This window comes from Rattus norvegicus, chromosome 5 (assembly GCF_036323735.1).
Source record: "Rattus norvegicus strain BN/NHsdMcwi chromosome 5, GRCr8, whole genome shotgun sequence".
NCBI lineage: Eukaryota > Metazoa > Chordata > Mammalia > Rodentia > Muridae > Rattus > Rattus norvegicus.
In genome coordinates, this window is record NC_086023.1 from 156,759,145 (window position 1) to 156,772,550 (window position 13,406).

A 13,406-nucleotide genomic window follows, 5' to 3' on the forward strand; every position below is an offset into this window, starting at 1 on the left:
TCAGTGGTGGCTGGAGAGCTGGACAGGAGCCGTGTACAGGTTGCTAAGTTTCCACCGGAATAAACATACTGGACACAGACGCACATGGAAATTCCCACTGTTGGGTCAGATGTCTAGGCGTCTTGGGACTCTTCTAAGCCTGTCACATTGGAACAGTGCTGATAACCTCAGGTGGACTTGGAAACATCAGGAAATAGGGAGATGGCTCAAGTCATCACCTGGTCTCAACTGCAACCTGTGGGACAGATGGATGAGAAGGCATCAGGGAGCAGGCTGCACGGTGCTCCAGGGAGGACCTCTTGACAGCAACTGTGGAGTTAGTCCATCCTTGTCCTTCTGTCCCTCCTTTCACTGCAGCGTTACAGAACTGTCACTCAATGGCACACAAGGCAGGGGTCATGTGGGGCGGATGTCAGCTTTCAAGTCTATCCTCCTTAGTTGGTGCGGGGTGACTTGGCACCTGACGTGACACCCCTCCTTCCTGGAGACCCTTGGCAGCCGGCATGGAAAGCCTGTGTCTAGTTAGACAGAAACCTGGAAGAATGGGCCCTGCAGTGCCCCGAGCGTGTCCTGGCAGGGAAGCTATGTCCTTGTGCCCCGCTGAGAGTTCTGCAGTGTGAGGAGAAGGTACTGTCAAATGACAGTGCTCCTGCACCGTGCTGCTCGCAGTTTTTTGGCCAAGGTAGAGCAGGGAATTATTTCTTGCACATGAGCTGGCAGGTCATTCAGAGACCTGAACTCCTTCTTCCTGAGACATTAGCATCTTCTAGGGACGTCTGCATGGTCCAAGACAGTGCTGAATGGTTCCTGGCATGTCCAGGATGTTTGTTTTAGCCTGTTTTAAAAGATGTCACTGACCCATTCATGACAGTGTGCAGTAGACCCCAAAGTTTCAGGGACTTACCTTCTGCCCAAAGCAGATGTTGTTTTGTCCCCTCAGTGGATTTTCCATGGAAACATGCCATCCTAAGGATCACAGTCTGGGCCACTGTCATCAGTGTGCCTCCAGGGGCCGTTACTCAATAGAAAAATCACGTCTCATTTTATTAAACCAAAATGTGCATTTTTCCAGAATGACCTGACGTGGAGGCTGGGTTTGCCCTCCATTCTCTCCCAAATAGCCCTCAGCACAAACTGTGCTGTGTTCCAAGGCAGAAAACAGATTCTGCTAAACAATTGCTCGCTGGGTCACAAGACTGTCCTGGAGGCCAGTCCTGGTCAAGTGAGATACCACAAGTCTGTGGTAAGTCAGCCCAGCCTCCAGGCGCCAACAGCTTACCGTGCAGTCTGTGAAGTGAGTGTTCACTAAACCTCTCTGGAATGTAAACCAGCTCTGCAGGCTCTGTTTACATACAGATGCCACCAGAGTCAGGAAGACCAGGCCCACTCCCGCCTGGAAGGACTAGTGTGAGCACCTGGTTCTCCCCAGGATTAGGTATTCCATGTTTCAAAGGATGCCCAGACTGCATGCACTCTGAGTTTTTCAGCCCCTCTCCTGTCTCCTAGACACCACCTCACCTTCTCTGTTCTGCCCATTAAGTGCTGACTCTGCCACCTTCTGAGCATGTGTGAGCAGGCCCCTTGCTGGTCTGTTCTCCCCAAGGCTCATCTCTAGTGAGACTGCCCCCCAGTGGTTATTGCAAGAAACTGTGCTACTGCAATCCAACAAGATTACCCAAGATTTCCCTAGTGTCTCCAACGTTCCTTCAGAGTAGTGTCTGTGGTCATCAGCTCAGAGACACCTTGACCAGGCCATTTTGTCTCAGGGGCTTGTATTGGTATAGTCACAGTGGGAGCTAGACATACTGCTCGGGCTTAGGGCCTGTCTTATAGGGTCTGAGCTGCTTTTTCTGTAGAGAGAAGCTGCCAGTCTCATCTATCCTCAGAAGTCACTCAAGGTCAGGCTTGCTGTAGGATTGCCAAAGCAGTCACAAGACACACCCCACTTCCGAGAAGAAAGTGCCGTGGACACGTGTGAGTCCAGTAGCAGGGAGGCTGACCAGGCACGCTGGACAGCGTAGAGCGCCTACTTAGGGTTGACTTTGGGAAATGTCTCAGACTCACAGGTGACATTCCTCTGTGGACTCTTCAGGAACTCCTAAACCTACACAGAGCAGTGGATTTTAAAGAATCCAGAGAAGGTAATACAAAAACACAGACCTTCCCCCTAACAAGAGACAAGAGCCACACTGATGGGGTTATGGGGCTCTAAACCTGGTCCAAGCTAAGCGAGAAGCTGCCTGTGAGAAGCTTGGGAGTAACTGAGTACAGATTACTCATTACAAGGCCTGGTCACCTCCCACTCCAGACAGCGGCTCATCCCTCCCCTCTCTGTGCTGTGCTGGCCCTCAGGGCAGCAGGGCAAGGTCTCATCAGCCTCTCTTTTATACTGTGGAGGTTCTCTGTGGCCCGGCAAGGCCCCTGGGGGCTGCCCCAGGTACGGAATCACATACCCCCCCATCCCCCACTGCCCCTGGGAGTCGTCTGGCTTGAGCAGTGGGCTTTATGTCCAGTTTTATTTAGCATCGCTGGGGGAGTGTGTGCAGTGTACAGCTGGGCTCTTGGTGTGCCCTGCACAGGGACCGATGATGCTTACTTTGCTGATGATCTCCCTGGGAACTGTGTCTCTGTGTCTGTTTAGCAGGGCAGGTTTGGCTGTGTGCAGAAGACTAGTGACACTCAGGCGCCGTACTCTCCGATTATTTTAGCCTGTGGTATTTGATGTGACTCATAGTTCTCACTTATGTGGACATCATTTTACCTGTTGCCAGGTACTTTAGGCAGCTTTGTGACTTTTATAGTTATGGGAAAGCTGGCAGAAGCTGGCACCGTGTCCTTCCATACCCTCCAGCTCTTGCCCCGGTGAGGTTTCTTTCCTAATTGATTTTCATTTTTTCCCCCTGCACTGTAAGCTCTGTAAAGACCAGAGACTTTGTATTCTCTATTGAGCATCAAAAACAGAGCTCGTTACCTAGGCGACAGTAAATAATTTCCGAGTGACTAACTGAATGGGCAGAGAGCTGTGGAAGGTGCGTGTGGTGGAACAGCCTTTCTTTGGCTACTTATTTTTCATCCCCCCGCCAGCCCCATGACCACCAGTGTGGTGGGAGGGGAAGCCCAGAAAGCCAGCTTTCTGAAGGAGGGTGCTTGCAAGAAGCCATTTTAGTCAAGGACTTGCAGTTTGCAAAATAAGAAGTAAATGTGAGGGGCTGGAGAGATGGCTCAGCGGTTAAGAGCACTGACTGTTCTTCCAGAGGTCCTGAGCTCAATTCCCAGCAACCACATGGTGGCTCACAACCATCTGTAATGGGATCTGATGCCCTCTTCTGGTGTGTCTAAAGACAGTGACAGTGTATGCATATAAATAACAAAGAAGTAACTGTGAGGGAGGGCGGCCTAAGAAGATGGGTGCAGGAACAAGGGTAAACCACTGTGTCTGCTACGCCTGCATCTGCTGTGTCCCTGTCATGTGCTCATACCACAGTGCCTGACTGCTTATCTCTGTGATAACTGGGACTAAATCTCATGCATCAGGCCAAGTTCAGGTTGGCACTCCATGCCCAGTTATTGACTAATGGATCTAGAAGGATGGGTTTTTGTTGTTGTTGTTGTTGTTGTTTTTTAATTTTTTTCGGAGCTGGGGACCGAACCCAGGGCCTTGCGCTTGCCAGGCAAGCACTCTACCACTGAGCTAAATCCCCAACTCCTCAGAAGGATGGTTTTATAGATAGGAGGAGGAAGGAGACGTCCATTTAGGGGGCATCTCACAGGAAAGACTCACTCCTCTGCTGAACCCCATGTTCACTTGCTCCTGTGGTGGTTCTTCCTAGGACTTTATTTAGGGGCTGGGAAGCTGGCTCAGCAGTTAAGAGCACTTGTTGCTCTTCAGAGGACCTAGGTTGGAGTCCCAGACCCCACAAGGTGATTCAACTACGTGTAACTCCAGTCCTGTGGGATCGATGCCCTCTTCTGACATTCATTGGCACTAGGCATGTGCATAGACATACATGCAGGCAATACATCCATATACATAAAGTAAATATTAATATATGTGTACACGTATGTATCGGTCTGTCTGTCTGTCCGACTACATGAGTAACAGATTAGCACAGTTTGACGACGCTTCACAGCATGTCTTGCAAGACTCGGACAGCACAGTCTTCTGTTTCCTGTGCCTGTGTAACTCTTCCCACAGTTACGAATTCTGCACTCACTGTTCTTAGGCTGCTGCAGCGGTTTGAGGTGCAGGTACATCCATGTAGAGCAGACAAGTTCACCCATACCTGTTTCTGGACCTCATGAAAATGGGGGTGTCTCCTGGGTTGTCCACAGGGGACTGTTCCCCACCACCCTGTTTTCTTGATGCTGCTCCTTTGGACCCCCAGGCTTGGTGGTGTGACTCCTAGCAAGTGGCTCCCGTCCACTCCACTCTAATTTTAACTTTTTATGGGCTGTCAGTAGGTTTTCCCATGTTGCTTCACTTAGGGGAAGCATTTAGTCATTTCCTAACCAATGTGAGTTAAACATCCTTAGCCCCAGAAATCTGTTGTGAAACATTGCCAATTACGATGGATTGGGACAGCACAGAGCCCATGAGGTGAAGTGAGATGAGTGGGGTAGGACTGGCCTGCAGCGGGTGCACTCTGACAGGCTGCAGACAAGGCCTTCTGTAGAGGCGCCTTGGGGTTGAAGAGTGGCTGCCCAGAGATCAGAATGGTGCTCTTGCGTGCTGGCCTTTCCGTCTCCACACATCCCAGTGTACCTGGGCTACAGTTGTAAATGAGCGTGCCTTACATATATAGACATTTTCTTTAGCTTTCTGGGGAAGGTTGTTAATGTCTGTTTTCCAAAACTCACAAGTTTTCAGGGCCTGAGTGGTCTTGGGTAAATGCATGCCGGGTGTTTCTGAAGAGGGCCCTGGGTCCTAGGAGCAAGCTCCCCTGTTCCCCCACAAAAATCAAAACAAAAGCTGACTCAGTTAGCCAGGCACTTGTGGGGAAGTTGTCCTTTATTATGTCGTTGGATGTTGAGTGGGATTCCTGACCCCTGGTTATTAGTCCTGGCAGCAACCCCTTCCTTCCCATCATGCCAGGCAGAGCGTTCTCGTGTGTCCTGGAATAAAGGTCAGGTGGCTAGTCCCACAGAAGTCATCTCTGGGTGACAAACACGAGTTTGAATTTAATCATTTAGAGTTTCCAGTCTTTGTTTAAAATTACATGTATTTACACACATACATATATGTGTACATGTTCATGTATGCATACTCAGAGGCCAGAGGCGTTAGATACCCGTGAACTGGAGTTGTCGCCATTTGTGAGCCTCCTCACAAGGATGCTAGGAGATGAACCCAGGTCCTCTGCAAGAGCAGCATGTGCTCCTGACCTGAGCCATCTCTCCAGCACCTGCCCAACCCCTTATTTGGGGGCAGGGTCTCATGTGTCTCAGGATGGTCTTGAGTTCACTATATAGGTGACAATGACAGTGAACTTGTGAGCTTCTTGTCACCTCCCAAATGCTAAAGTTGCAGGTGGTGCCACCATTTATTATGGATATTGAACACAGGGCATACAAGTGCTCCCAGAAGTCAGAATTATAAAGGGTCCCCTGGAGCTGGAATTAGGGTTATTGTGACCCACCTGGTGTGTGTGCTGGGAATCAAACTCTGGTCTCTGGAAGAGCAACACATGCTCTTAACCTCTGGGCTGTCTCTCCAGCCCCTTAGACCAATGTCTTACATCTGTGAGGTCTGAATGGTATTTACATAAGATGCTCCAGGTATTAAACGCATACTGCTGCTGTGTGCTGAGAGCCTGTATACATTATTACCCAAGTCACCATACACTCTGAGAAGGCTACCCAGATTCCTTTCCCTATCTGTGCACAATGGAGGCTGGTGGAGGTGAAGAAACTGGCCCAAGGCTCTAAGAATGGAGATGCCTTTCTGTAGTCAGTGAGCTCGCTCTGCTGTACCCGGGACATGTTACGCTAGCTTCCTATGCCCATGAGCCAAGTCCATGCTGCTGTGGCCTTGCCTGATAATATCTTGCCATGAAAGTGCATGGTATAAGGCAGAAGTTCCTGGTCGTGGTGATTGAATGCCTCAGTAAAAAAGCAACAGCGGGGCTAGGGATGCTGTTTCCTTTCCAGTTTGTTCTCCGAGAATGCATGATCATGTGTAACAATCTTGAGCAAGGGATAGACTTTTTATTTAATTAACAGTCTGCCATATATGTATATGTGAAAATAGGATTGGCTCCAGATAGCTCTGGGCCATGTCTGTGGTGGATACGAAGTAGGCCCCTGCCCATGCTTGCTGTGGTTAGTAGAGTCCAGATGGCTGTATGTAGCTCATTAGAGCCAAACGTGGCGTTCTAAGGATTCCTGTGTGTGTTCTGTGAGACTCTGGATTGCTCATATGGGGCTTTCAAGAGTCCTGAGTCGGACCAGAGCAGGAATGAGATACAAATCAAAGCCCCTTAGTGTTGGGGATTCTGATGACTGCCTGCCCTCAGAACACCTCACCCCGACCCTGTCCTCTCCGTCCTCCCAGGCATACTTTCCTCACGTAGTCCCAGGTTTAACTCTGCTGGGCCCACTGTGCACCAAGTCCCCTTTGCTCTTCACTGCTCCTGCCCCACTCAGCCTTGTCTCTCCCTCACCCCACCCTTGATTATTTCTGTGTATCTGTGGTGCATGGTGCACAGGGGCCTCCCCGGGTGTCAGTAGGGGATGAAGAGCACACCGTGTGTAACTTTGGAAAGGTGCTCAGGGAGGAGAATGGAGTTAGCACCCAGTACCCAGGGCAGCAGGTGGCATAGTTCTCTGTGCTGTATTTTACTGGCTAGAGTGAGGCCTTCTCAAGGTTAATTCATTTATTTTGTGTTTGTGCACATGTGCACATGCCAAGGTGCACTTGTGGAAGTCAGAGGACTACTCATGAGCAGTCAGTCCCTTCCTCCTGCTGTGTCAGTCCCGAACTCAGGTGGCCATGTTTGGTGGCAGGTGCTTTTCCTTCCAGCCAGCTTGCCCCAAGCTCTTGACTTTCAGTGCTTCAGGTTTTAGACCAGTTTGCAAAGCGGCCTGGGAAGCTCTGTATGCGCCGAGGGATGCACTTGTAATCTCATCGTGCACCTTGGCCCCGTTCTTTACTTCCTTCTTTCTGATACAGTGATCAGGGTCCCTGGCCTGGCAGTGTCACCTGATGGTGTTCCTCTTCAGCTTAAAGCAGAGGTCGCGTGTAACTTTCTCCATGAATCTGCTTACTGTAGAACCAGCCTGGGACTTGGCCCCTGTAGCTGTCAGCTCTGCTGAATAGGAGGGTTGGTGGGCTGCCATCTTCTTTCTCCTCTTCAGGATCTCACCCACCCAGACAGGCTGCTCTGTACAGGGGAGCAGGCATCTGCACAGCGCCCCTCCAGGCTGCAGGCCCATACAGGCCTAGCAAAGGGTGCACCAGAGGGCTCGGGGGTTTCAGAGTATCCTGAGCACGCAGCACAGAAGGAACGAAAGCCTTTCCAAGGAGCTCTTAGGGTTGGCGCAGACACTTAGATGCTCTTCTCTGTTCCTCCACAGAGCGATCAGCAGCTGGACTGCGCCTTGGACCTGATGAGGCGCCTGCCTCCACAGCAGATTGAGAAAAACCTCAGCGATCTGATCGACCTGGTGAGTACCCCCCCATATGCTCTCACTCAAGCCGAGTGAGGGCGGCACACAGTTGCTATCTTCTGAGCACTTTGTGGGGAATTCAAAACACAGGAAACATTTTCTCTCCCAGGCCACACCCCACCCCTGGGCTGTGAGACTTTTCCTACGAGAAGATGAGTTTCATATGGTGATCTCGATACACATTGCTTATAAAGTTAATTATTATGACCCCTTCCCTGACTTACCTGCTTCAGTTTCTGAGAGTTTGCATTTGGGCCACACCTCTGCAGGCCTCCACAAAGGTAGCTAACCTGGCACCCATGCTGGGCCAGCTTCCTCAGCCAGCCTAGACCAGCAGTGTCCTTTCTAGTCTGAAAGGTGTAACAACAAGTTTTATTACATTGTTTTTAAAGTATTCAGCTCTTTTTTAAACTTTTTTTAAAATCTAAACATATAAAATAACGGGCTTTAAAATGTTGCTGCGGACCAGCTGGCACTGAGGTATTATTTGAAAATACTAAAATACTCAACCTTGTAGAGCTGCAGGATAATTGAAATCAGCCCCCAGGAGGCCTTCCTGCTTACCTAAATGATTTAATGGGGCTCTGGAGCCAGTCTGCTTTTCCGATTGTGTCCCCTGTCTTCCTGGATCTGAAGCAATGAGGCATCCCTGAAAGCAGGGGTTTTCAGCCTTCATCTGCTCTGCTCGTTTACTTTGATTCTGTCGTTGGGACTGAGAACATTCTTACCAGGAAAACAATTTGATAGGAGGAGATTTCCATCGCCCCCCAGATAAAGCTCTCCCAGCAGCCTACAAGTCCCCAGTGCAGCAGTCTCTGTTTATAGGACCCAGAGCTCCAGCTGTGAGCAGGTGTGTGAGACAAACACAGGTCATTGGTAGGGGTTGTGAACAGGAATTGGGGGGAACCCTCACAACTGGGGGAGGTGTTGTTTCAGGAGCTTAATAGCTCTGTGAGAGAGCCAGCCACACAGTGGCTCATGCTGAGAAAGAGAAAGTGGGTATAAAAAAGATAATCGCAATGTCCTTGTGAGCGCACACACATACAAACACATATACATACATGCATGCATGCACACAAGCAAGTTATGTTGGGATGGCAGTGACATCTAGGAAGCCAGAGAGACAGAGACTTGAAGTTGTAGTGATTGTCCCATCCACTCTCTGAATATTGTGTGCTCTGCCAAGTGCATTCTGAGAAGTGTTGACTTATTCTTGGTCAGCAGTCTGTGCTTGGTTCTGTGTAGATGAGGGAGGCCAAAATTGGAGGTGTGGCCAGGTCCCCCTCTGCTCAGCTCTGAGAGTTGCCTTTTAAGCTCTGTGTGAAGGTGTGCTTGGCTGACGGTCAGCTCAGTTATTGCTGTGGCTTTGAAATAAGCCTGCCCTGGAAGCACGAGAGAGTGAGCACACGTTTTCTGGTGGCTCTGGGTGTTTAACGGGCTGTTTTGTTCTTATGGCAACTGAAGATCGTGCTACAGCTGCAGACTGATCTCCCCTGGGCCCCCTCATCGCTCATCTCTGAGATGTGTGTAGCTTTGCTGCAGATGCCCTTAGGTTCAGGGAGGAATCCAGCATGATAGGGAGGGAGGGAAGGAGAGACTGAGAGCTGCCCTCCACCAAATGCCGGTCAGGGTTCTGCCTCAGGCCGCCTATGCAGGCTGCACAGACCTAGGGCAGAGTGCTACAGACTACATCTGCCCGGGCACCTGAGCTTACTTCCTCTTCCCCTCTGTCTTCTGCAAAGGGGGAGAGGGACAGGGAGAGCAGGGCTGGGGGTAGGAGCTAACAGTCGATGACTGTGCCCAACAGTTAGGGTTTGGTTTTTAAAGACCTCCCAAGGGTCGCATACATGGAAGGCTTACTCTTCTGCTGATGGCACTGCTGGAAGGCAGCGGAACCTTAAGAGGTGGAGATGAGTGGAAGGAAGTTAGCCTTGCGGGCAAGACAGTGAAGGAGGTGCGGGGACCCTGCCCCAGCCCCCTTTTTTTGGTCCTGTATGCATGAGGTGAACAGCTTTACCCCACTACAAGTTCTGGTGTTTGGCCCAACCACAGACCTAAGTGTCCCAGAGCTAACCGACCATGTACAGAGAGAGAGCTCTAAAACCACAAGCCAGAAGAAACATGTCCTAGCTCTAAGCTGTGGCAGGAATTTGGTCGCAGTAATGGAAACCTTGCATACTTCTCTGTGCCTACATCTGAGCGCAGAATTTCCGTCTGATTTTTTATAATAACCCTTTGAAGGTCCATATGCCCAACCCACCCTTTTGAGAAACTGGGGCTGCAGGGGTGTGTGTGTGTGTGTGACCAGATGGCATCAGGAATGCTGATCTCCCCTGCTCCGTACTTGACCCCTAGGTCACCTTTGAATAAGTAGGGTCACCCAGCAAGAGACTGATGTAGCATGTCCTCAGGCTGTGCCAGGTTTCCTGTGTGTGGGAAGCATGCCGCAGAATTTGTTTCTACCAAGGGGAGATTTAGGACATAACAATAGTCTAGAAAAATTTTCTTTTTATTACTTACTTGTTTTTTTTTTTATTGTTTTGTTTTTTGAGACAAGGTCTGGCTATTATCCTATTGTTGGCCTTGGACAGCTCTCCTAGTACTGGGATCAGAGGCATAAGCTACCATGCCGAGGTATAGTTTTAACTTGTTACATTTTAAAGCTCTTCTATGGGACATGAAGGACTTCCCTTCTTAGAGCCAGGCCTTTCAGGGTTAACTTCCATAGCTTCATGGTATGGCTTGAAAGGTGCCGCCTCATGTGGAGCCAGCCTTGGGATCGCCTGGACCACAGACCCCTCAGAGAATGGGTCTGGGATTTGGGGTGCTTACTAATTTTTAATTGAAGCGTGATGGATGTCAAGATGGAAATGGGGCGTGACATCTCAGCAGATTAGGGTCCAGTGAAGCGTGGTTCGTTAAAAGCCTACCAACATGCTGCAGGAGCCACCGTGAGCGATGGCCTGGCTCAGTCCCCGAGTGTGCAGTACATGTGTGTGGAGCACTTGGGCTGCCTTTTCTGCTGGATCTCGAGTGGCTGTAAAAAAATCACTTGAAACGCGTGTTGTCGACTTGTGATTTTTCTCCTGTCTGCTCAGCGTGGCAGTTTTTTCTTTTTAAACTAAGTTTGCAGAGTCCTCTCATTCTGTACACGTTCTGTGTCCTGTTGTAGTTTGGTGTCACAGGCAGTTTTAGTTTCTTCCCAAAGCTGTAGTTTCAGAAAACTCACACTACCTATGGCCACTCGGCCATTGTCTGGGGTCAGGGGTGCCTTTGGCGGATCTCACATGAGGATCACAGCTTTCCTGTGTGCTCACCTGCCCAAGCCAGTGAGGAAAGGAGCTGTTCTTGGGGATGTTGGGGTTTGCCTGTGCTCCCCCTCATTTACATATCAGAGCCAGGTTGCTGCAGAGGGGTTTGCCTGGTCCACAAAAGGTCTGGTTACAGAGTCTCATCAAAATGTGCCCTGTGCTTGGCGGCCAGGCCCCGAAGCCTGGCCTGCCCTGCTAGGTCAGCACTCTGTCTTCTCCCCAGCATCACAGCCTTTGCGGCCTTGGGATTCTGGTGCATGCTGATTGGTGGGAAGTGGTGTCCTTTGCGGATGGCCGAAACATCATTTTATTACATACTAATTCCATTGTGCTAGAGGGAAACTGGCTGAAGCTGGTTGCTAAGCTGTTTTAAAAATACCATACACCCATGTGGACCAGGGATCATGTGACGGGAAGGTGCTCCTTTGACCTTCTATGGCCTCTCTCTGCACACTGGCAGCTAGAGTTGGCACCTCTCTGCTGAGGTATATTTTGAGCCCTGAGCTGAGAAAGGGGTTTGGTTCTGCAGATTGGCACCCACCAGGCCATCCGTCCTTTGCCTTTTTAAAACAACGCCAAAAATAGCCATGGATCTGTTTTACCAGGGCAAGGAAGGCTCAGCTTGCACACACACTGTGTGTGTGTGGGGGGGGGGGTTGTTTTTATTTTTTTCTTTCGTAATTCCTACCTTTTTTTCCTTCTTGTAATAACACAGACAAAGGCTTTGTTCTCAGGTGTCCCTAGACTTACGAAAAGGGAAGGTCTCAGCTGTGACTCCAGTGTTAAGTTAGGCTAATTCTGCTTTCTGGTGACAAAGGAGACCTGGAAACACAGGGTGCTTGTGGGTAGAAGATGCTTGGCCCCTCCACTGTGTTCTCCCAAAACACATACAGCTCTAGAGCAGTAACAGTGGACTTCAGTGTAGCCGGCCGTCCAGAGTATTCCCTGCCAGGTATTCTGTTCCCTGTCGTTCTAAGTCAACTACCCAGTGCACATTCCCTCTTGAGAGGGTCCAGGATTCAGATGGGACTTGATTTTTTAATTGTTCTCACATTTAGAATTTGACTCTATTCTTGGGGAAGTAGAAGTAATATTAGTAGGAGCTAGGAGATGATAAATTCTTTTTATAGGCCTTGTCACGGGTAATCTTCACTATGACCTTGCTTCATCTGGGCTGATTTTGTGAGGTATAGATGAGAAACCGAAGCATGGGGTGGTGAGGGCCTGCCTTCTGGAGTCTAGTCCAGTCCTACAGTGGGCTTGTCACAGCCGTGGTAACTCCCACTGTCCCCTTCCTTAAAACAACTGCACAGTAGACCATTTCTGACAGCTAGTAGGCCTGTGAATGGAAAGGTGATGAATGCAAAGACAGTGAGCGAGCGGAAAACTGCCGTGTTCGAAGTCAGGAGGCTTGGGTGGCAGCTGCTCTTGCCTTAGGCCAGTAGGCCTCTGGGCTGCAGTCTCTGCCAGGCTAAGGCCCGATGGTCTCATTCTCTCAGACTCGGTTCTGAGGCCCAGAAGCAGAGGAACCTCACTGTGGGTGCCCTCCTGTTGGGGTCTCTACTTCTAGCACCCCTTTCTTAGCAGAAGAGACTCTGATTTCTCCCAGGTCTGAATCACACCGCCCTCTGTGTGGTAAATACACAAAGGGCAGGTGCAGCCTCCAGCACTGAGTCCCAGGGCACCATAGCAAAGGGCGTGGCTGCCTAGGACTGGGTGGAGGGCCCTCTAGCTTTGAGGGCTGGAACACACTGCCCCTCTCAGTTCCTCCATTATAATATGAGGCCAGTAAAACCCGTCTCATGGGGTGAGTGGAAGACTCAGGAATACACTTCCAAAGTGCCAACAAAGGAAGCAGGGAGGTAGGGAGGTGCTTAATCCATGGAAGCCGATGCTGTGCTGGCTTCACTGACCCAGAGCCTCGGTTCTGCCCACCCAGAGGCTGTCCTCACGCCTGGAGCCACCCTCCAGGCTGTGTTTTCACAGGTGCGCCAACCCCAGCCTCAGGCTTCCACAGCAGGGCAGCTCTTGATGACAGGGATCCAGCTTATTTAAGCTGGAGCTGGGGGAAAGTTAGGCCTCCACTGAGGCCTTGGGTGGTCATGGGAACAGTCGACCCTCACTTGCCCTGACCTGAAAAGGCAACACTTCCAAATGGAAAGAAGCCTTCCACTTCCACTCCAAACGGAGTTGTGCAGCTGAGGGGGCAACCCCGAAGTCTGTTTCCCAGCCTGCCCACTGCTCCTCATGGCTGCAGAGCGAGCACCTTTGTCCCAGTGCCCTGAATCTAGAAAGTGCTGGAGACAGGACAGGAGATGGGCTGGGCTACACAGGTTAAATGGTGGTTGCAGAGTCAGGTTGACCGAGGATGCACCAAGCAATCCCACAGGTTGTTTATGTCTTGGCCACTACCTGCAGGAGCCAGATCTT

At 50.4% G+C, this 13,406-nt stretch overlaps 1 protein-coding gene across 7 annotated transcripts in view; it reads left to right on the forward strand.

Annotated features, from left to right (window-relative positions):
* The window catches only part of Capzb (capping actin protein of muscle Z-line subunit beta), a 100,005-nt gene that overhangs the window by 40,526 nt on the left and 46,073 nt on the right, over positions 1-13,406 (forward strand). For all 7 annotated transcript variants that reach the window (XM_006239177.5, NM_001005903.1, XM_006239175.5 and 4 more), the window contains one exon: positions 7,573-7,662. In XM_006239177.5, the coding sequence (XP_006239239.2) occupies positions 7,573-7,662 (90 nt within the window). The remainder of the gene's footprint in view (positions 1-7,572; positions 7,663-13,406) is intronic.